General features: G+C 45.4%; 1 protein-coding gene across 1 annotated transcript in view; it reads right to left on the reverse strand.

The window, feature by feature from the left end:
* Positions 1-16618: 16618 nt before the first annotated feature.
* The window catches only part of STARD13 (StAR-related lipid transfer (START) domain containing 13), a 120798-nt gene continuing 112905 nt past the window's right edge, over positions 16619-24511 (reverse strand). The window contains exons 10-14 of the mRNA XM_009888392.1: positions 23556-23670; positions 22553-22774; positions 20390-20607; positions 17114-17290; positions 16619-16736 (exon numbers count right to left, since the gene is read on the reverse strand). Coding sequence (XP_009886694.1) covers positions 16619-16736; positions 17114-17290; positions 20390-20607; positions 22553-22774; positions 23556-23670 — 850 coding nt within the window. The remainder of the gene's footprint in view (positions 16737-17113; positions 17291-20389; positions 20608-22552; positions 22775-23555; positions 23671-24511) is intronic.

A 24511-nucleotide genomic window follows, 5' to 3' on the forward strand; every position in this document is an offset into this window, starting at 1 on the left:
AGCTGCCCCTTTGAATACATCACTCACTGGCCTTTCTCTTGCATCTCCTTGGGAAATCTGAAATAAGAGCACACAATATTGTGATTGCTTCAGCACTAGGAAAGCATTTACATTACCTGATACTGCAGGACATTGACACTGAGAAGAGATTGCTGGCATACGGCTTCCAGAAGTCAATTCTCTGGTTTAGTACATTTGGTTTATGACCAGTCCTTAATTCCTGTGGTTGGAGTTATCTCACAATTTTCCCTGGGACCTTTTGTTGAGCAGATGCTTTCCCCTCCTTGGTTTTCCCTTGCTGAGTTGAACAGGTGAAAATATGTTCTGAAGACATGGAATGGTGGAAGACCCTGAATGTCAAATTCTCCAAGAGAAGACTGGGAACAAACAAAATGGTTTACTTTTTTGAATTAGGGTTTAATGCTGATGTTGCATGATCAGAGCCAGCATCTGACTGGAGCAGGGAACGTGACTGAGCGGAGACGGAGGAGAATTGCACAAAGCGGCACTGGGGGAAAGGACACCCCCTTTCCTAAAGCAGATGCAGGGGGAAGAATAGGGGGACGCCAGTCTGTACTGCTGGGAGCTCTTGGTAAATCAGTTAACTACTTCTCAGGATGCTGATGGTTGCATCTGACTTCAGGATGTCGTTGGGGAACTTCAGCTAAAGGAACCGTGTCTTTCTCTGTGGGAAAAGCAGCAGGGGTATGTCCAGGGCTGACAGGGGTCATATGGTCTGATGGGAAGAGGTGGGAAGGGTGAAAGGGCTTCTCTTTGATTTGCTCAGTAAAAAAGCAGGGAGAAGGAACTGGGATGTCTTTGCTGTCTCAGTTGTCAGAAAGCTGTGTGCCTGACCCTGTGCCCTGTGCCCATGGACATGGCAGGGCTGGGGCAGCCCCTTGCACACAGCTGGCACGCTGCTGCTGCCCGGATACTCACCTGCTGGAAACTTGTGGGTAATTTAGTAAGATGCTCTCCGCATGCCATTTGTGTCGAGTGTGGAGACTTTAAATCCCAACATTTTGATGTAATAATCCAGCACTTTATTGCTGCTTTTGCCAGGGTCTGAGATGTTGGAGCTGTTGGTCCAAGCCTTTTCCAGGTTGGCTGGGCGGTCTCCTTTGAGCAACTGGCTCTGGCTCTGGCAGCGTTTCATCCCAAAGTATTACTGAACGTCTGCAGGCCTCTCATATTTCTCTCAGCAAGATAAATTAGCAAAATATTAGCAACATTGTTTATTAGTAGCAATAGAGAGAGAATGGAAAAAACCTCTTTTGCCTGCCTTGTGAATCATTACATTAGGAGTGTCCTCAGCATAAAGCAGTGAGGTCATTTTTCTCTGCTCTCTAACTCTAGGCCTGCATCGCCTTCAGCTGTAATTGTATTTTTATTGCTGTGTGAATAATGTCACTCACTGGAAAGAATATTTTAAAGGAAATGTGCTTTGTGTTAATTAAGAATTATTTATCTACTAAAGCTGATTATACTGTGTTAAATGTGATGTTTATCTACTAGATGACTAGTAGGTGACTAAATGACCTCCCAGGGTTCCTTTCAACCTGAATACTCTGTGATTTTGTGATTCTACACTGTAAATTAAAACTTACATATGAAATATGTTTTTCATTTGTAATTTAAGATTATATTTTTTCTTAAATAATTTACAGAAATAGAAAAGAATTAGTATCTTATCATAACGATTAATATATTTGTCCTCTAGTTCCACTCTTAAAATGGTCTCTCTTTGCACTAATGTATATATTGCTATTGAGATTAAGGTGAAAAATTCAGGGTAAGTGATGAAGTATTAAAAAAAAATAAATATATTTATAGCCTGGTGGGACTTGCTGAAGAAAAGCAAATTTTAAACCGCTGTATATTTATGCATTGGTGTCTGGCACAGTGTGGATTACAAAGAAATAGCGCTCTCTAAATGTGTAAGATGCCAAATGGCTTTCTCCATGGCATGGCAATGAATCACCTTGCAATACATTACTCCGGTAGTCAGATGCCTTTGCAGTACATAACAAAAAGTGACACTCATTTAATACAAACTGTGGCCAGGTCATGCCTCACTTGTGTCTTATGTGGGTGCGTGTATGTATGTTATAATTATTTTGGTGGTAAAACAAAAAAAAATCTGGAGCTGATCTTTCTGAGAAGCGGAGCGTACGTGCATGCCTCCCCTGGGTTTGAGGGGGCCCAGGGGGCCTGGGCAGGGCAAGTCCAGAAGAGCTGGTGTGCTGTGGCTGGTGGGCCCCGTCCTGTCCTGACACTTCACTAACCGTAAACCATCCAGTGACTTGCTGCCCTGTGCTATTTAATGGCCCAGCCACAGCACGATGTGCGAAACAGCAGTCCGAGCACGGAGGAGACACTGCCGTCTCTTCCCGTAGAGGCTGGGTGATATGTAACCACCGACAGGCAGATGGCACCAGCTGGATATCTAATTTGTAGGTAAATTGGGATTTGTTGCTACGAAGCTGTATGATCGCATCCACTCATGGTACCGTGGCCCATAGAAATAACGCAGCCTTTGGTGCAATTCCCTTCAGAAGAGGTTTTTTTTTAATGTCACTGCAGAGCGGCAACCGGCTTGAGCTGGGCACAGCAGTTGCCAAAGTCCTCTCCTAAGCAGCCTGCCTGCAGTGCCGCCTGTGCACAGCAACGCGTAGCTCGCGGTGAATTAATCACATAATGATGGGCCAGGGAAAATACAGGCAGGTCTGATGGAGATAATGGTGTGGTTTTGCCTGGGGAATCTGCTTCATTTTATGTAATTGCGGGTCAGTGTGAGCTTCTTGTCAATCTTCTTGGAAAAAATCACCTTCCACTAACAACAAAAAAGCCCTTGAATAGGCAAAGATTAGGTACCTGTCCGAGGAGAATTGCAGTGTGCTCATGCAAACCGATGCGGTAATCGCCTCCTGCGATCAGGCTGTGGGCCGTGGGGCACCTCTTCCGTTTGATACCCACGTGTGAGCAATGATCTGGCACTTCCCCATCACCATCTGTGCATCTAGCGCAGAAATGCCGACAGTAGCAAGGACTTTGAGCAGAGGGGACTCCATACTCAGGCTGCAAAGGTGGCTCAGGGGAGAATGATGTTTTATTTTCTGAAGAGCAGCCGGAGTCTGCATGTGATGGATGTTAACATGCAGTATCTTATGTAGGCCGCTTTCTTGATTTTAACCATGTTTCTAGAATGACATGTTGTTGCCAGTTTGCTCTGTGCTCCAGATTAAGTATGTTGTAAAATACAAAATTGTATTTTTATTCAAAATATTTTTGCAACGTGAGCACAAAGCTTCTGTCTTATTTCTTGAAAAGATTGTGCAGAGTAACTGCGGGAAGGATGTCTTTGCTAACTGAAAGAATGAATGTTATATTGTTTTTATAACAATCTCAGAAATTAAATAAAGATACTGTATGTAAAAAGTTGTAACATGATCTTACTGTTTAATCTGTCCAGTCTGTCTGCAACGTGAAGTACAGAGTACCTTAGGAGAGGCTGTTACGATAACTCTGCCAGGAGTTTGTGTTGCTGTTTGTTTTCCCAGTGCCACATAAATTAGCTTTTGTTGGAGATAGCTGGGGCCCATGTCTAAACAGAGGTTTTTCTAACAGACCTACGGCTTTGGAGGAGGCTTCGTTCTTTGATTTTTTGTTGTTTGATTTTATTTTTTTTTTTAGAGTGACTATTGCCATTTAAAAACTCTGTGGAAGTAACCATACCAGTATGAGCGTTTTGTTGCAACAGCTTATTTCATAGTAACACTGCAGTGAATGTAACAGCTCTTCTCTTCCAGTAGAGTTACTCACAGGCTTGAAGGACTTTGTTGGCATAGTTGTGGCGCTAAGCAGTTTATGGCATCCTTGTTAAACGTCCTGAGGAAGGTAAATGTCAAGGTTAAAGGAAGTAGGAGCAGAAAGGGACAAGACTAAGGAATGGGACAGTGGCCATACAAGTGTCAGCATGTTTCAACACACAACCTGCCCTTCACTTTTCTCCCTGTGTTGTATTCGTTTGCTTTTTGAGTCACTTAGAAAACCTGATCTGTTCATCCTGCTTGCAAAAACCTCTTAGGTGAAAATGCCCTTATTCAGGGTGAAGAAATCTGATTTAGGTGCTAGATTTCAGCTTCAGCTGAGAAAGTTCATTTTTGTTCCTTCTTCACTCGTGCAAAGCCGAGAAGAGGAGGTGAGGAAAAGAGGGGGAAAGTTCTTCCCATCTTTGATGTGCCCTGCATGGATTGCCAAACCACTCTTTGCCAGCTGTCACAAGGCTACAGCTGGTGCTGGCTGGTTAGGCCCACCCTTTTTAAGAGACTGGAAAAAGAAGAAATAACGAGGTGAGGTGAAAGTGGCAGGGTCCAACTTATCAGAGGCTTTTATTTTGTTTTGTGAGCTGAACAGAAACACCGCTGTCAAACCGTTCTGAGAAAATTAAGATCGTTAAGAAACCAGCAAGTTGAAATAACAGCAGCCTGCAGCCAAAACACTTGTGGGTGCTGACATTTTGCTGGCTATTATTTTGTGATGCTTTGTGTGTTTGTGAAGGAGTGGCAAAAATGGCCAGCGAGGCAGAGTGAAGCCAGGGAAAATACTAAAGAAGCAGGGCAGAAAAGCCCCAGGCACAGCAGATGCACGAGTTCCTTGCCCTGGGAGCTGAGGGAACAGTCTTCTGCCGTAGGGATGGGCCATGGGACTTTGAATATTCTTTGTTAAAAAAATAGAACTTGAAAAAGGATCTAATGTATGAACTTCCTACCTGCATCATACTTGTCCCTTAATAGTTACATCTCCTACATGATGAATTTTACTGTCAAAAACCTCCTCCTTGTTGCAAGAGTTACTTGCAACACGATGTGGCGAAGCATCGTTATCCAGTCCCAGCCCTCCTGAGCTCATCCAAATGTCTGGTCCAACTCCCAGGAGGTCCATGGAGGTCTGAGGTGCAGGAGGGGTGGTCACTGTCTCTGGCACGCTGATCAAAGCAGTGGGAATGACAGTGGTGATGTTTTCTAAATACTGCAAATTCACACCAAGTTGGATTAATTTCTACTTCAGTTCTTTGCTATTAGTGGAAACAGTTTCTTCTTTACTAAGAAAGGAACACACAAGACTGGGTGGGTTTTTTTTGCAGGGAGGGATGAGTTTTAACTCTTCCCCTGCCTAACCTGGGATGTATAATCTACTTCTCACTGATTAATTTATGGCATCAGTCCTTGCAGGGAAGGAGAGGGCCTGGGCAGCGCCTTCTCAGTCCCACCTGTTTGGCTCTCAGGAACCGGAGGAGCCTCCAAGCCAGAGCTTCCCCCTGGGGCTGTGCCCTGCTGGAGTGCGCATCCCAGCCAGAGCGATGCCGAGCCCCGGGTGCCTCTTAGGCGGGACGTGCAGTGGGGCCTCCAGAGCAAAAGCAGCGCCGACGGCGTGTGCTGGCGGGATGCTGGCTGAAATGGCAGCTTTGCTTTCAACAACGAGCTGGCTGTTGCATTGCTGCCTTCTGCACGCAGGGCTCTGTGATGGGCTTTCGGCAGTGCTGTAAACCAGCGGGGCTGCACAAACACAACACCTGACGGAAGAAATCTGTTTTTCCTCCCGCCGGAGGGAACCGCGAATTGGCCGAGTGTTTAGTTCAAGAGGTGTAATGGTATAAACTACCTGTGCTGTAAAGTTTTACGAGGTGACAAAGTTTTGTAGTCTGGCAATAGCGCAGTTGAGCTGGAGGCCATCAGATGCCCTGCCAGGAAAGGGAGGGGAGCAAGCAGGCGAGGAGGGCTTCCTGGCAGGCTGCAGCCTCTCTGATCAGCCCAGAGGGTGCCCCAAGGGGTGTGAGGCTGCTGCTCCTCCAGCCTGGGACAGGCACAATCCAGGGGCTTAGTGCTCCGTGAAGAATGAAGCAGGGCCAGATCCAGCTCTCTCACCAGCTCTTCTTCCCTCTTCAGGCATGTATTTATTTACATTTGGGCTATGAAATGGGGAGCTAAATCACAGAATGGTAGGGGTTGAAAGTGACCTCTGGAGGTCATCTAGTCCACGCCCCCCTGCCAGAGCATGGTCACCTACAGCAGGTTGCAAGGGGGGAAATAAGACTGCCACCATTTAGGTAAAATAGATGCAGAAATCCAATTAAAAATTGAAACCTTCAGTGAATTGCAAGCCCATTCCTTGCCTTCAAAATGGAGGTGTTCTATTGGGAAAGATATCAGTGAAATTCTGCTGAATTAGCTGGAAAACACTGGAATTAGGCTCTGGAAGGATAGCTTGGTGTTACAAGCTTCCTTGCACAGAGGCTGAGGGATGGCTGAACCAGATAATGCCTTCAGCCCTGTGTGTTTCATCCTACAGTCAACTACAAATACCCACATGTACCTGGCTACTTAAACTATGCTGCCACGGTGGTCTTGATGCACCCCAGGATGCCATTGTCCTTCTTGGCCACCGGAGCACATTGCTGGCTCATGGTCATCCTGTTGTCCACCAGGACTCCCAAGTCCCTTTCCACAGAGCTGCTTTCCAGCAGGTCAGCCCCCAACCTGTAGTGATGCATGGGGTTATTCCTCCCCAGGTGCAGTACCCTACACTTGCCTACACACCAAGGTATGACATAGGGATGCCAGGACGTATAGTTTACTTATAAGACAAAATACTGTTTATAGGTGTTATGGATTTCTTGTTGGTGGTTATTACTTTGAAGCAACCTTTCTGCCTCCCTCTCTCCACTAGGATCAAATGGGTCTTATTTCCAAAAGCTGAGAAAATAAATGCTGATAAAGTAAGCCACCAGTGTTGCATTCATCTCTCCCAGCACTAGCTGAGCCTTTGAGTCCACTTCTGATGGAAGTTTGTGAATTTTATACACATTTGTAACTCATTTATCTGCCACATTGCTGCAGGATCTGTGAGCGGATATTGCCTTTCCTTGCACCTCGCAGCGGGAGACGGCGGGGTCCTGCACTCGGCAGCACGTGGTTGCTCCTGCTTGGTATTCACAGGCACATTCCTCCAGCTGGTGATATATTATTATTGGGCTGGAAGAAAAATAATGCAACCAAGCTCTTATTATTTTCTCCTTTTATCTGTTTGGTCATATTAATGTGGGATAATCATTATATAAATGCGCAGGAGACATAGTCAAGGACACATTCATTTTTAAAGTCCTCCAATGCTCTTGTACTTCAGTCATTCATCTTGTGTCTTTAATTACAGCAAGTGATCTCAGAGGCACTTAAAAGATTAAATTACTCAATTATTAGAAAAACCCAAATGCAATAACTGTATCTCTTTTCTGATAAATACCAGTGATTGCTGGAAAAGGTTGCCCAAGGCAAGAAATACTGAGAGGCCAAGGAGGCCATATTGTAACATTTTGGCTTAGCCCAGCGATACCCATTTAATTTTTCATTATTTGCAACCATTATTTTTTATTTGCATTGATAATAACCACAAACTTTTCCATCGCTGTCCTGGTTGTTCCAGCAGTGAGGTGAATGTCACTGCTCAGCTCTATAGAAGTGTCTCGGCACCTCTCTGAGTGCCGAGAGAACTGTACAAGACCACCAGGTGATAACCCCAACTTAAAAAGACTTAAGGCTGGGCATCGGCATGACCAGCTTGTAAATCCCATTCAAGGCAAAGCTTGTGCGTGGGGTTTGGTCTGGTGTTTGGGAAGGGGCTGCGAATAAAACACGTGTGGTGGCTCGCTCTGTGTTGGGGTGGGTTCACTGCTGATGGGGCTGGGTGTGCGCTAGTGCCATGCTGGTGGGCAGTCTGGCTCAGGCTCCACTGCCTCGTGAGACGTGGGAAAGGTGGCTTGCCAAAAGCCATCTCCAAAATGGTGCTCTTGCTGTCCCATGGCCCCAGCAGGGAGCTGTTGGTGTGCCCTGTGTGGGGGCATGGTTGCTAATGCTGCGCCAATGCAGCTGCAGCAGCAGAGCTCATCCTTCCTCAGCAGCAGCCCTGTTGGTCACCAGGGATCCCCAAATACAGAATCACAGAATCGCAGAATGGTCAGGGTTGGAAGAGACCTCTGGAGATCATCCAGTCCAACCCCCCCGCCAGAGCAGGGTCACCTACAACAGGTTGCACAGAACGGCATCCAGGTGGGTTTGGAATGTCTCCAGAGTGGGAGACTCCACAACCTCCCTGGGCAGCCTGTACAGCCACTAAAGAATGGCAAGTTTTCCTTAAATCGTTTTTTTTACCTCTTTTGCACAGCAGCAGATGTGTGATAAGCCCAACACTGTGAGCCTGGGTAAGGGCTGCAGGCTGGTGTGATCCTCCTTCCCTGCGCCAGGAGGAAAGGGACGTGACTTTGCTGGGAAAGAGAAATCCAGGGTAAAGAGCTAAAATGCTGCACTTTCTATTCACTGGCCCAGTTCTGAGTTCCCATCCCTTCAGGAGCCAGCTGACACTGGGCAAAACACCAGAGCAGCCATGAACCCAGGGTGGTCCGCGTTTACAGCCATGGTGAGCTCCTTGCTGTGCTGGTTAGCCAGCAGGGTGGCACATGGAAGGACATTTGGTGTTGATAAACAAATTCCCTGCGTTCACTTATCCCCCATGGCACATCTCTAAACTGAAAGAGTCTGGGGCGGTGGGGGCGGAAGGACTCGCTGTTGGTGGACAAGACAGACGAGCTATGGAGCTTCTGGTCCTACTGCCATGAAGACCGAGCCTGGCTGGAGTCAGCGAGGGGCAGCGGAGCGGCCGAGTGGGCTGGAGTCAGGCTGCATGCAGGCACCCAGCTAGCATCTGAGGCCATCCATACGCGTGGCCTCACAGATGCTGCTGAGAGAGTTACTGTTGTCTCTCCCCCACCTGTGGTTCCCATGCTTACTTAATTTAAAAAAAGAAAAAAAGTAAGTAATTCGATATGTATCCTCTCAAGGAAAAGGAGTCCTTCCAGCGAGGAGCAGGCCAGGCGTGGTCTGGGGAGGGACAGATGGCCCTGTGGCTAATTTGTTCCCATAAATCGCAAGCTGTTGTAAATCCTCACTGTAGCGAGTGCTGGCTCTGTGTTTCAGCCATGTGTCCATCTCCGCGCCGGTCTGAGCAGGTGAAGGAGAAAGAGCAGAGTCTGCAGTTTTAGGCTGTTTGCCTCGTGCCTTTTGCAGAATCGAGTATTTTGATTAAGAACTAACCCGTAATCCTCTAGCTGGCTGCCAGCACAGCTCCATGCAGCTGCTCCGGCCAAGCAGGGCAGTCTCCTGCTGGAGCAGAAGCTCTTGCTGCAGAACAAGGTATTTTCTTGTTAAAGCGCGGTCACAGCTGGGCCCCCGTCCTGTCTCCCTGCAAACTGCTGCCAGTGAGCCACGTTCTGTGGTTCAAGTCTCTGCTCAAGGTGAAGAGCAGTTCATTGCACTCAAACCATGGCTACCATTAGCCTCCCCGGCACGTCAGACCTGTACCCCCTGGGAAAGGATCGAAGGCCCCAACATGTCATTGTGGTGGGGCTGAGGATCACCTGTGCTGCATCACAGGCTCTTAGTTATTTTCCTGCTCTTGCCTTCCTGCCTCCTTGGAGGAGAGAAGCAGAAACACTCTCTCCTCTCCCTGGTGTGTTGTCCCTAGTGTGGGGCATGGGATGTTTGCAATGCCTGACTGCCCCCTGGTGCAGCTGGTGCTGGAACCAGTGGTACTTGGCCACGATCACCCTGCCCTGAAGGCTGAGCCTGGTGGCCTCCTGTGCAGCCCAGGTTGGGCGAGTGGGGCACAGGCTGGAGCCCAGCTGGCAGGCAGGCACAGAATCATAGTCATTTTGGTTGGAATAGACCTTTAAATCATCAAGTTCAACCATTAACCTAGCACTGCCAAGTTACCACTAAACCATGTCCCTCGGCACCACATCTACACGTCTTTTAAATACCTCCAGGGATGGCGACTCAACCACTTCCCTGGGCAGCCTGTTCCAATGCTTGACGACCCTTTTGGTGAAGGAATTTTTCTAAACCTCCCCTGACGCAACTGGAGGCCATTTTCTCTTGTCCTAGTGCTTGTTACTTTGGAGAAGAGACCGACCCCCACCTCGCTACAACCTCCTTTCAGGTAGAATCATAGAATTCCTGAGGTTGGAAGGGACCTTTAAGATCATCAAGTCCAACCATTAACCTACCCTGACAAAACCACTTCTAAACCATGTCCCCAAGTACCACATCTACCCTTTTTTTAAACACCTCCAGGGATGCTGAATCCACCACCTCCCTGGGCAGCCTATTCCAATGTTTAATAACCCTTTCAGTGAAAAATTTTTTCCTAATATCTAATCTAAACCTCATCTGACATAACTTAAATCCATTTCCTCTTGTCCTATCACATGTCACCAGGGAGAAGAGGTCAGCCCCCACCTCTCTACAACCTCCTTTCAGGTAGTTGTAGAGAGTGATAAGGTCTCCCCTCAGCCTCCTCTTCTCCAGGCTAAACAACCCCAGTTCCCTCAGTCGTTCCTCATAAGACTTGTCCTCCAGACCCCTCACCAGCTTTGTAGCCCTTCTCTGGACATGCTCCAACACCTCAGCGTCCTTCTTGTAGTGAGGGGCCCAAAACTGAACACAGTATTTGAGGTGGGGCCTCACCAGTGCCGAGTACAGGGGGATGATCACTTCCCTAGTCCTGCTCACCACAGTATTCCTGATACAGGCCAGGATGCCGTTGGCCTTCTTGGCCACCTGGGCACACTGCCGGCTCATATTCAGCCATCTGTCCACCAACACCCCCAGATCCTTTTCCGCTGGGCAGCTTTTGAGCCACTCCGCCCCAATCCTGTAGCACTGCATGGGGTAGTTGTGACCCATGTGCAGGACCTGGCACTTGGCTTTGTTGAACCTCATACAATTGGCCTCAACCCATTGGTCCAGCCTGTCCAGATCCCTCTGCAGAGCCATCCTACCCTCAAGCAGATCAACACACCCACCTAGTTTAGTGTCATCTGCAAATTTACTGAGGGTGCATTCGATCCCCTCATCCAGATCATTGTTAAAGATATTAAAGAGAACTGGCTCCAGCACCAAGCCCTGGGGGACACCACTTGTGACCAGACACCAACTGGATTTAACTCCATTCACCACCACTCTCTGGGCAAGGCCACCCAGCCAGTTTTTTACCCAGCAAAGAGTATACCTGTCCAGGCCATGAGCATCCAGTTTCTCCAGGAGAATGCTGTGGGAAACGGTGTTAAAAGCCTTGCTAAAATCCAAGTAGATAACATCCACGGCTTTTCCCTCATCCACTAAGCGGGTCACCTTATCATAGAAGGAGATCAGGTTTGTCAGGCATGACCTGCCTTTCACAAACCCATGCTGACTGGGCCTGATCACCCTGTTCTCCTGAATGTGCCGTGTAATGGCACTGAGGATGGTCTGTTCCATGACCTTCCCAGGTACTGAGGTCAGACTGACAGGCCTGTAGTTCCCTGGATCCTCCTTCCAGCCCTTCTTGTGGATGGGTGTCACATTTGCCAATCTCCAGTCAGCTGGGACCTCCCCGTTTAGCCAGGACTGCTGATAAATGACACAAACTGGCCTGGTGAGCACTTCTGCCAGTTCCCTCAGTACCCTCGGGTGGATCCCATCTGGCCCTATAGATTTGTGTATCTCCAGGTGCTGAAGCAGGTCCCTCACAATTTCGCCTTGGATTACAGGGGCTTCCTTGTGCTCCCCATCCCTGTCTTCTAGCTCAGGGGTCTGGGTACTCAGGTATCTGTAGAGAGCAATAAGGTCTCCCCTCAGGCTCCTTTTCTCCAGGCTAAACAACCCCAGTTCCCTCAGACACTCCTCACAAGGCTCGTGCTCGACCCCTCACCAGCTTTGTTGCCCTTCTCTGAACATGCTCCTTGCTAAGAGGGCATGTTGGGCTCAAGCTGGGCTTAGGCTGTGGAAAAGAGCAGTGGAAAATAGCTCCCTGTGGGAGGTCAGTAGTAAGGTCGTGGGACAGAGATCCTCTTTTCAGAGTCAAAGGGGATAAGAGTCCAGGTAACTATTTCTGTAAGAGATGTTAACCTTTATCAGAGGCACAGAGTCTCTGGTGTCTGGGTCCTGTTGTGGCTTAGGGAGGGTATCTGGGAGTGTGTGAGACCTCCCAAACATGAGCCTATAAAAGACAGGCAAATAGTTATCTGTGGTGTTGTAATGTTTTCCCTGTCATTCACTCATTAACTCAGACATTGCCCTCCTCTGGGTTGGCCCCCGAGTTCCACGTACCCACGTGTTCGCTGAGCTCAGTTTCTCGCACACTGAAGCGGGACAGTCCACAGTCACACAGTGTTAGGTGGGATCTGCTCTGCATCCATTGCTGCTTTGGGGCAAAACGTTAGCTTTCTACATAGTATAGCTGAGTGACCCATGATGCTGAGGGAAGCAGACACCTCACAATTTAAATAGTACATTTTAACAAAGTCCAAACACCCACCTTATTCTGAATTTGGGGTTTGATGCCCCATATTCCCAGTGCTGTCACATCGCGATGCGCAACTGCAGTTGTAACATGATCTGCCTGGCCTAGTGCCCATCCAAATGAGGCCCTTCTGCAGCTGTGATGGACACATATCTGGCAAGGAGAGCATGACATGGCCATGCTGAATCCCCAAAGGACTGTGAGTGGGTCATGCCATTTAAGTGCTGCTTTCTGTCTGGTAAAGTCTGTGTTCACTCTCCAGCTCTTCCATGTCACTATTGAGCTGGAATAGCAGCATCAGTTTTCATCCTCTCCTATTTGCAGGTTCCAGCAGTCTTCTGGATATTTCTTCCAATATTTTCATCTCACAGTCATTTCAGTATGTTCAGCCTGTGCTCTCATCTGACAACTGCCTGCCACCTCTTAGGCACACCACAATCCTCCAAGGCTCACACCAATCCTGCAGAGCAAGTGCATCAAACAGCGGGGTGCCTTGCTGGGAACTCCTGCAAGGCATTGTAGAGAGGATGGATGCCCAAGAATTCAACACTGCAAAGACTGCACATACCAGGACCTGAAACATCAGTGCTGTTAGGCTTAAGACAGTCTGTTTGCCCTGAGAGGGAGAGATGGGAATTAGACCGCATCGCATACTATACTTTTTTTGCTAGAAAGGGTGGACTTACGCAGCTGACCATCTCTGGTATGGCAAAGAATTGGAGAAAAGTTCTTCCTTTCAATCCAAAGTTTAATCCTGAGCTTTTCCTGAATGGTGTGACATAAAGGCTTATCCCCTCCTAGATGGTCTCTCATAGCTGACTCCCTGCTCAGCACACTGTTTTCTGAGACTCTGCTTCTTTTGATAATTCAAGAGAGAGTTGGAGAGATATAGGCCCATCCAAAGGGACATTTATTCCATCTCTAGATTTGTGTAGATACATGCCTATCCCGCTGTTGCATCATTTTCTCTTTTGCAGTGGCTCGATGGATTTAAGATGGCTGAAGTCTGATAATGTGAATCCAACATTCAGCATGCCACCTCTACAGTCACTCTTATGAAACCAGACTTAGATGATTATTGAAAAGAATGTAGATGCAGAAACATGGCTGAATTCAGTGGAAGTCATGGGCCTAAACACTGTTGAGGACCCGAGTTTACATTTCTCAAGCCAGCCCTCCTAGCTTAATGGCTTCTTTGGAAAACATAATCTTTGCCATAAAGCTCTTGTATACGGAAGGACACTATAGGATAATTATAATGGGCAAAAATAAAAGTTTGAACCTAAATTCATTATTGAAGTCCCATATCAGAACACCTTAGTGTACAGAAGGTTGCAATAAAGAAAGCAAGGGCTTAAATGTACCGCATTTCTTGTGCCAATGGATGAAACGAGCACACAAAGGAAACATGATTCTTTAGTGTATGCAAATTTATTCAACTCTGAAATTATTTATTTACAACTAATGACTGATACCAACAGATGAGGTAAAAATATGAGGTATTGATATGAGTATAACATTTAAAAATGCAATTATCGTAATGTATTCTCAATGGCAATGTAACAATACAAAATACTGTGGTAGCTGAATGGTAGACATAGCATAATGTGCATTTTAAAGAAATCTTATTTCATTGATACATGACTTAGAGATGCTGAAAGCACATGATTGGGCTTCTGCAAGGGTAGGAGGACGACCCTACCTCGCTAACGGTGGCAGGTGGCAAAGAGCCTCTTCCAGCTGAGCAATGACTTGTCAGACAGGATAAAACCACTGTCCAGGTTTTCCCTTCATTTCCTTAAGAAATTATTTACTGTCAGACAATTGCCATTCCCAGGGCCAGAAATACTGCATGCATTAATACTGAGGCACTATTGTATTCATTTATGCAAACTAATGTAGCACAAGTGCTCTAATTGCTCGTGTTTTGGAAAAAAAAAAAGCCGGCATGAAACCTGCTGCCATGGCTACAGGCATTTGGGGAGGAGACGCTGCTTTCTGGGATGGCAATCCCACTGGAACATGGGGACTGGCCTTGCCTCAGCAGCTCACAATCCACCGCTTGCTCCCGGGAGGGCTGGGTGTGGGCAGCGGTGGTGGCCTGTGGCTGGCTGGTGATTGCCAGACCTCAACATGGCCACGTAATGGTGTGAGTGCTCCCTTGTCTTTAAGAGTTAAAAACATGCTATAGTTGCATATGGCAACTATTGTTGGCCATAAACTCAAGGGAGGAGCTCAGGGGCAGCCAACCTCTCTGATCCTATGAGTTGCGCAACACCACCTGCAGAAAGAGAGGCAGCTCATAGCGGGGAAGACAACAGTGACTTTTTCGGGGTCCTGCTGCTCCATGGCATGACCGTGCTGGGTCACCCTGCCCCTGTCCACCCCGAGCTCCTACCAGCTTTCTTCCTCGGATTGCAGGGCTGTCCCCCACCAGCACAGCCCTTATGCATGTGCATGATGGCATGCGGGACCGTGCTGTAGCAGCAATCAAGGACCACACATGGTCCACCCCACAGCCCCCACCCCTGGGGCAGATTCAAAGCACCGGCAGTGCCACTGCCTGAAAAGACTTCTCCATTTACTCTGTAGCTTCACGTAGGACACATATCCTACTTTATTGACCTCATACTAAATCTTAGCAGATTTTGTTGGAAAGACTGAGCTAAAACACTGGCTATGAATGACTCAGCTGGTTTATGCAGCAATAAATAAAGTCAAAGTGAACAAATGTGATTAATGAAGAACAGTATTAACAGGCTTGTACATTCTTATTGAATCATAGACGTAATATAATTTTTGGTCTTAGGTTAGTTAAAAACAAAACGGAACCCTGCCTCAAAGATAATGTCAACAAATGATTATTACTTTTAAAGCATTCTTCCATTAGCAAAATAACAGGTCCCTGAAAATGAAATGATATAATAGGCTTAAATGGCTCCTACTCCTCATAGTCAGGGGCTAATCCTGCTCCCACTGATGCCTACAGAGGCAGGATCATGCAGATCAGTGCAATATAATATGAAAATTCTTGCTGTTACTATACAAGCAATCTTTCCAAGCATAGTCTGCATTTAGTCTTTTAAATCTCCAAGGTATGTTTAAAAGCTTAAAAACAGTTTAGTTATTTGTATAGTGAGAATATTAAAAGGCATGGTATTCATCTGCACGTCTTTGTGTCCACTGGATGTGGAAAACCTGCTTTGGAGTTTCTTAACAATTAGCCATCTCTATGGGAGAAGGAAAGAACAACACAGAAGCACTTACTCAGAACCTAGACCAAATTCTAAAAAACCCAAAAAGATTTACAGCTTAATAACTTACCAGTCTGATTTCAGACACCTCAGTACACACAGCGTTATCTTGTACTCTCCAAGAATTAGCAGTTACTATGAATGCTGTACATAGTGAGGTTCTCTAGCGGCAGATATAACATTAATTAAGGCAATAGGTAAGTTTTCAACACCTTGTACACAAACTTTCTGCAGCTGAATAGAAATGGCCTTCAAAATGTCTATCTCAGTTACATTTCGGTGTATTTTATTTGGTGAGACCGATCCACTCCCCATTATTTTTAAACGTAGAGCAGCCTCCCTCCTCCTTAGTTCTTTTAATTTTTCCTACATCTACTTCTAGGTACCTTCTCACAGCATACACAAACACGAAACATATTTGACAACAGGTGTTTCTGTTATCACACGGATTATGCCTGGTAGCCCTGTGATAATAACAAACACAGCTTACGTAGCAGTGACACACTAAGAAACAAGTGACAGATTCATTTAAGGTCTGACTGATGCAAGTGATTTGCACTGAGTTATATACAAAATAATTAATTTATACATATACATATATAGATATAATATAGATAAATATATACATACTGTACATAATTTATTTACAATTAAAATATGCTTCTTAGAAGCCTTTAAATACCAGAGTTCTGTAACACACAATTAATGGCAATAGTCTGATTTTAAAGTAATAATGATAAAAGCTCTCTGAAGAAATGTTTACTTCAATAACTGAAATTAATACAGATGGGATGTGGTGGGGGGAGGAGAAGTCTCCAGAATAAAAGAACTTTCCTATAAAATTCCTGTTTCACCTTTGTACAGACCCAGGTCTGGGCAGAGTTCTGCAGCTTAAATAAGATCTTTGCTTTCAACTTTCCTGTCCCTTGCCAGACCCTGATTTATGTTCACGCGTTCCCAGGAACATTTCCTCAGATTTTTGTTTCTGGTCCCTCGGCAATCAGAGGCTGAAATGAGTTTCTGATCCTGGCAACTTCGGCTGCACACAGATGTCCAAAGCCTTTGTTGTACCACTCTGGGGAATGTCCTCTGAAGAAATGGAAAGAGAATTATTGAGAAACCTCACATACTCAAGAAATGTGCCCCTCAGGAACGGGCTTGCCATGCTTCCTACTCCCCGCTGCCCATGGTGGTGGTGGTGACTTCAAATAGTTGTCATTGTAAGCGTACTCTGAAGTTCTCCCTTGCAGTAATCAAGTAAGCAGATTTTATTTCTATGATCACATCGTAACAGCGGTAGACGCTGAGCGGAGAAATGAGCTTGGTGAATAGAAAAAACTGCAGAAAACTTCAAAGCAGCAAATCTACATTGACCATGTCCTCTGTTTCCAACACCTCCCCCTCCCTGAGCTGGAGGTTTTTGCCCTGCTCAATGGACATCTGCTTTTTGCAGGTGGGATACTTACTTTAGGTCAATTCTGCAGATGTGGGTCAACCTGGCTTTTCCTGAGCCACAAGGCTCTATCAAGTACTGAGAGTCCATCACAATGGCTCGCACAGCTCCCATAAGAGGAGCCTCTTCGTGCTCCACAGAGATGGCAACCAGCATGCACATACCCTTTGGCAAATCTGTCCTCCATGTCCTGCAGCAACACATTTGAGATGGAAACAATTTAGTAACAAAACTTTCCAGCACACGAGTAAGAACCAGAATTAAAGATACAGTTTGTTTGTCTGCCTATCCTTGTTGTTGCCTGTAATGCCACTGGACCGTCCTAGGAGGCCCTGGAGGAGTTTCATGTTCCCCAGTTGGGAGTCTGACCATGATGTGGAATGGCCACCCATCTGTGCTGTTGCAGGCTCCAGGTAGAGAAGTTTTGCTTCTCCACATGAGCATTTTGTAACCATTATGCCTTACAGGCCATGATACAGCCTTTTGCAGAGAGAAAGAAGTTTTGGAAAGGAGATAAAGTGAGCGTCAGCCATCCAGCAAAGGCTGAAATGTTGCATTGCACCCATGCAGGCTTACAGAACAACAAATACAGTTTAGCACAGCAGAGATCCTCACTACTACCCACGTTGATTTCTGAAACCCTGAGAGCATGTTTCAAGGGCATCTGAATTAAAAACAAAACGTCCATTTATTTTTCCCCTCTGCCAAGTTTCAAGCCTCTCTTACATGCTGCAGAAGTTTCCCTCCAAGTTCAGGAGCCCTAGACTTTAATACCTGATGTTTCTTTCTTGTTCTGTTAGCATTCTCTACATATTCTGGTGTCTCGTATCTTTCTCCTCTGCTCTTTTCTATGCTGTGGGAAGAAATGAGAAATTCCCACTGTGCTGTGTAATGTGCATCATCTTGCCATGGACTGTCTGAGACAGGGATTATGCTACCTTGGGAAGTATCATGTTTTAGCAGGTAAGCTGCTTTCCAAGGACTGTTGGATTTTGGACCTCAGCAGATAATTTTAACATTCTGCATTTTTCCAATGTGAAGTTGAGCTTTTATTCAAGACACTGTAGGAAGATACTGGTTTCAGAAGGTTTCACAGAAGGTGTCCGTGCATTAATAAAAATGATGAGCTATCTTGGCAGATGAAACATATGAAGAGTAGGAAATCACACCTCAGATCTACTGTAAAACGCTGAACCATCTATTCTGAATGCCTGCGCAGTGCTTGGATGTGACCGTATCATTTTGGTAACTACGCGGCACTTACTTGGGCCATTTGTGAAGTGGAAAACTATGTATCCCAGAGACTGCAGAAGACTTACGATTTCTATTCCCAGTTATATGGATGTAGGCCAGTTTCTGTACTTCTCTAAATCTTTTACAGTAGTGAAAACAGGCACGGCACCTAACTCACAGAGATGCTGTGATACTTAATGAACACTAAATATTTGAGGATTCTTTAATGAAAAGTGATGCCTGTGCAGGGCAGCTGAGAGCTGCATCACATCCCAGGCATATGAAACATCGACCCTATCCTCTTACCATTAGAGCCTTCTCAAGGGACCCTAATCCCCTTGTTATGACTGTCAAATTGAAGAAAAAAAAAAAAAAAGAACAACTAAGTTTATCCTTTCACAGCCAAAAGTTTGATTGGGAAGGAGAAAATTGCCGTCTGTTAAAATATATTTATTCATGTCCCCGGAGGTGAATTATAATTTCACTGTTCACTTCCCACCAATCATAAGGTATCAAATTGAGTGTGATATCGCTGGCTAACCTTGCTTGAGATTTAATGATATAAATCAAAAGAAATAAACAACAGAATCTGACAGATCTTCCTGATAGCTGTTTTCAGCCCTTAAAAACCCACCAAGACTCAGTTTTATGATATGTATTTCGATCCTTGGGGTTGACTCTGCCTGAGTTAGTGAAAAGAATGTGAACTCAATGGTAAGATTTTTCTTTAACTGATGTGACTGCACAGCAGGTCTTTAAAGAACACAAACCACCATGAAACCTAATGGCGAAGTAAGTGGCAAATAAGAGGACAGAATTATGGTCATCAAAACCTCCCCACCGCTCCCAGACAATCTTCTTGGTGCTATGCAGAGGGTCAAATTCATCACTGGTTTAAGACAATAATATTATATAAGAAAATTAATTACAAAATATTTAATTTAGCCCAGTGTACTGTGGGAAGGCAAAGAAAGAGTAATGGGAGGACTGGTGTTTTAACATTATGAAGAACTTACAGAAAATATTTTTTTCAGTCTTCCCCTAAGAGTTCCAATAATTCTTCCCTTATACTGACAGCATCTGCATGTTATCATTTTCTAAGAAAATACTGAAGTTCATAAAAGGGATGTACTATTATAATTATATTTTATTGGGCTCATCTTTTTCCTTCAATCTTTGTTTCTTCTAATACAATTCTGACTCACTGGACTATTTCCTTTGTCAAAACTGCTTAGTATTTCTCTGGCACATCATTTCAATCAAAGAAAGCAGAGACCAAGAACGGGAATGCACAAAATCATCCTGAAATAAATAACCGTAGGAATGACCCTGTAAGTGAAATATGTCAGCAGCTCCACAATAGCTCCTAGCAAGCAAAGGGCCAGGATTTCAAAGGCAGAAGACACATATGAGGAATTTTTTTTATCTGTTCTGTACAGGCAGATAGACAATGGCAGAACTGGGATTGAATTTGGAATATTGATACAGAGCTATACATTTATTTGAGAGATGTCATCCCCTAGAAGACAGTCAGAATACATATCTACTGCCCCTTTCTGTTCATTTCCTCACTAGGATTTTTATGGGTTAGCATTTCTTGGTCTACAAAGGCTCCAACTGCAAATCTCAAATAACAACTTATATAGACACCATATAACAACCTTAGCTTAAAAGCATCACTATCTTCTGTACTAAACATTTGGCTCTTAAACATCAAACATTCCCCAGAGAACAGCAAAAGCAGTGTAAAAAACAATTGGGTTCTATTTGCACTGTTTTGACAACAAACAAAGCTAAGAGAGAACAGCAGCTATTATCAGACATCTGTTCTAAGGAAGAAATGATATTTATGGCCTCAGGAGTATGTGCTGCTCAAATTACATCAGAGAAAAGGTCAGCATGCTCTAGGTGTACAATTTTACTTCAGTTTGAGAAATCAGCGCTGCTGCCCAGAAGTGGAGTTCTCGAAGCACAGATGCAAAGGCTGAGATAAGACCAGATCTTCCTTGTATGCACTGCGGAAAGCAAAGGTACTGGAGAACTGCCCTTAGCTTACCTTAGAACAACAAAGTCCCGGACAGGGTGAGGAGCCATGCTGTTCAAAACGTATTGGTAAACTTCTGTCTGCTTGTCCAGGCTCTCGACCACCTTCCACTGCAAGAAGTCCTCGTCCCAGAGGTGACGTTCTCTCAGCACTCGGTTCAGGACAACTGATGGGGGGGCTTCAACTTCCACCGAAGCTTTCCAAAGCCTCAGGGGGTTCCCATCCCCAACCTGGAGCAAAGTAACAAAGAACATAAAAGCCCATGATCTATATTGCAAATGTTCAGCAGAGGATAACTGATGACAGAATCTTGGTATGGCTGTCTGGCTTTAGCTTAAGAGCGTGCATATTTCCCTGCTAACCATCACTACTACTGCTATTGCTGCTGCTTTTCTGTATGCAAAAAAATATACATACTAGTCTCGGATGGAAAACTGACGTGATACACTAGTTCTGCTCTCACACCAGTGTAAATTGGGACCAATTCCCATAGCGCCAGTGGAGTTGCTGTATTATTTCTGGTGCGACAGACCCTTTTTCAACCCCAAGCATCCTAACTGTAATGAATAATATGTCTGTGTGTAGAAGTAAAAACAGATGAAAGGAGAGACCAAAACCCCGGGCTGAAATAAAGCTACCACCTTAGGCAATCTGATGCACTAGCTGGGACTGAGGGTCAATTAACTCTCCTGGTTAATTGGTGGAAGAGCAGAACACATGTCGATTCACTTATGTGCCAGATACACAGATGTTTGCTCCTCAAAATAGCCGCAAGGGAAGCATTGGGAAAATACCTTTCAAAGAAGGAACACACAAACTGCTCGCTAACTCTTCCCAGCTCACAGCTCCTGTTACTTATTACACCTCCACAGCGTGCAACAAGGGCAGTGGAAAGTGCCAGGCTACGTAAAAGATGAATATCCTGAATTCCACAAGTACAGCATATCTGCATGGTTTTAGGGCTGTCATATTTCAGGCAGCAAACACATTAAATGTAAGCACTGGATCTTGCAGGCCCTGCTTTTCTAACCCCTCCCTACCCTGGCATTCTCACATACCAATGCTAGCGCTCCAGAAACCTCCAGCACCTCCCACAGACCCAGGGCTGTGTCCCCAGAAGCCCAACTCCCACCTTAAATTATTGTATGTAGTTTAATTCCTCCTCCCCAAAGCTCTCAGTTCCCCAGTCCTCCTGCCCTAGAGCCTCAGGAGCTCCCAGTCTCCGCTGTAGTCTCACATGCCCTTGACCCCAGACCTGTGCATACCCCTATTCACTCCCTCCCCTCTCCCATGTCCTACTCCCACCTGAGCCCTGTTACTCCCTCTCCTGCAGTCCCTCCGTGGAGAGGTCACTCATAGAAGCTGGCTACAAACCAGAGTAACTGTGATTTCTTTACCCTAACGGGGCGGGTTGTGACTGCCCAAATGCTGCCTCCGGCCCCTAAGGACCCCTGACCCCTCACCATCCAGACCCCACACGCCTCCCAGTGCCGTTCCCCTGACTAACTAGTGTCACCCATCCCTAATTCCCCCCCTCCTCTCACTAGCAGCTGCTGGTTTTGCCATTGCATTTCCAGCAGCTCTGAACCCCACTGTCTGCAGGGACCCTGCAGCACCCTCCTCCTGGCTGCTGCGCTCTGGATTTCACTGCAGAAGTGACAGAGCCTGGAACAACTTCAGAAATTTTGGTAAAGGTTGCAGATGTCAAAAAACCACTGGAAACAAGAAGAGGATGAGGGATAAAACTGGCAATGTGGCTGGCCTGGCTAAGTAAAGCAGCGGGCAGCCTGAAGAAGGTTTTTTTTAATACTTGTGTTCTGGCTGTGTTCTCCAAACTGCTGGCAAACAACAAGAGATGGTCCGAAACTTTGCCTGTCCCCCAGTCAAAGAGCTTACCCAGGCAATGTTATCTGTTGTTTAAAGTCTCAGCTTGTGCTCTGGTTGCATTGTTTACTGTATCACTTACTTTATCCATTTTGGAGACCTTAGCTTGCTTTGTGTGCCCTTTTCTGGAATCTCACCATTATATTACATTTCTAACTGCTTTTAGCAGTCTTTTAAAAAAAATCATGTGCCCCTGCAGACAGAAGCCATGCAACAAGGCAAGGTGTCCCACAGCTAGGCTGTATTTTGCTTTGGTTTCTTTACTGCTTCTTCCACATCTTCCCAAATTACCTTTTTGTAGGCGAGTTCTGTGTTCTCTATACTGGAACACGTGACCCATCCTTTAAATTTCTCTTTTGCTTCTTTCTGGAGATTCTGCATGAGACTTTCCAGGTACATCTGATAGTTCCCCCCTTCCTCATCCACTTGTTTCCCGAGCTCATCCAGGGTGGGAGAATGCACTTCTGCATCAATGTAGGAGTTTCGGGACTGGGTGACCATCTCATGAGGGACCTGTGCCACAGAAGTGGGGGAAACATACAGGGAAAAACTCATGCTGAGAACTTTTCCTCAAGGCAATGTGTTTCTAGGCTGATGGACAGTTTGGCATCCAATTGCAATGAACCTCTGAGCTGTAAAATGGATACTTATTTCTGTCTTTGCTTCTTATGCAAGATGAGAAATCAAAGTAGGCTACTGAAAGAGTCCGTGGCTCAGAATAGCACGACTCACGCAGAACCATATTAGACTGGTAAACTGTATGCCAACACACCTGTGTTACTCCTCTAGCCCCCAGAAAAGTTGCCTTGTGCTTCTGGGGAAGGGAGATATGAGCATTATCTCTCCTCCACCTGCAGTGAAAGATGCAGGGACACTGCATCCCTTATGTAATTTTAACTTTATTGCATGACACACAGAAATAAAGTAATTGGCTCTTCTTTTTGAGATGAATAAGTTTTAATTGAGGTGCTAAATGCATTCTAATAATATGAAATGTTAAAACAGCAGCTTTTTAGTTTAATTAGACCGAGATTTCCTAATCCAGTAATTTGGGTTGAAAACTGCCACCGAGTAATTACCCTGCATTTTTAATAGTTGCGTCTTTGAATGCTAGAAGAGAACAGTCATAAAGAAATGAGATAAATAAACTTTAGATGGAGCGAGTTTACAAATAAGTGAGGGATCATCAATCTCTGAGCTAATACAAGACAGAAAATGTAAGCATAAACATAAATACTTCAAAGGATGCTGCATTATGTGGCCATGAATAATGCCGTTTGAGTCTCTCACTCACCTCAAAAAGTTTGTTGCATTCCATTATCATGTGAGCAAGTCCCTGAGTAGCTGCCAGGTTTTCACTGAGGTCCTTCTGATCTGGCTTCCCTGTTGCATATTTTTTCTGTATTACTCTGTAATTGAATTCAGTGTCTCAGGTAAAAAGAGCTGAATCTTTTAATATGAAAGCAAACAGCAGCAGGATGTTCAGAACACCAGCAAGAAAAGCCTGTCTTTAGTTTTTGTTTATCACAAAGATTGCTCAAACTGTTGGGCCTTTTTTAAAGGAAAAATGTTTACCTAAACTATTGTGGAGCCAAAGGTAAAAGCAGGAAAGGTTATGCATCTTCTGCATTAGGTGTTGTACATTTTGAAATGGATTTCTAACAGATATAATGTACAGTGGTTTATGTTGTTATTGCTTAAAGTGCTTGCTCAGACACTGGTTATACAGGTACATGACCAAGAATCTCTGTATTCTGAACCAAATGGGGGGAAAAAAATGTCAAGGGACATCAAGTCGGGACCACTAATGTTTAGGAGGGTTTATGCTCTGTTTAGTCTACACTCACCCAGTTACACACCATCTTAACGTGGCCTGAAATAAACTCGGCTTCCCAAGTGGCAGAATGCAGCCAGAAAATACAAAGCGAAAAACCACTCACTGAAAATCTGCGTATTAAAATCCTTTAAAACATGGTCCATCTTTGACTTCAACCAGAGAAAAATCAGGTCCTTTCCCTTCACAGAAGCCAACATTACTTATGCAAAACTCACTAGCGCCCCATCGAAATTTCCCATGGAAAGTAGGCACTGCGTATTCACAACAGCCAGCCAGAAACACCTGCTGGGCTTCTGGGAACACCTTCTGTGCATGTACAAGTATGCTTCCGGCTCTGCAGCATGGCACTTTCCCATCTCACTGAAGCCATGCCCTGTGTAACATGTCCTGGAAAGCAGATGCTTTTGAAAATT

The sequence above is a fragment of the Charadrius vociferus genome, unplaced genomic scaffold (genome assembly GCF_000708025.1).
Source record: "Charadrius vociferus isolate BGI_N301 unplaced genomic scaffold, ASM70802v2 scaffold16, whole genome shotgun sequence".
Lineage (NCBI taxonomy): Eukaryota > Metazoa > Chordata > Aves > Charadriiformes > Charadriidae > Charadrius > Charadrius vociferus.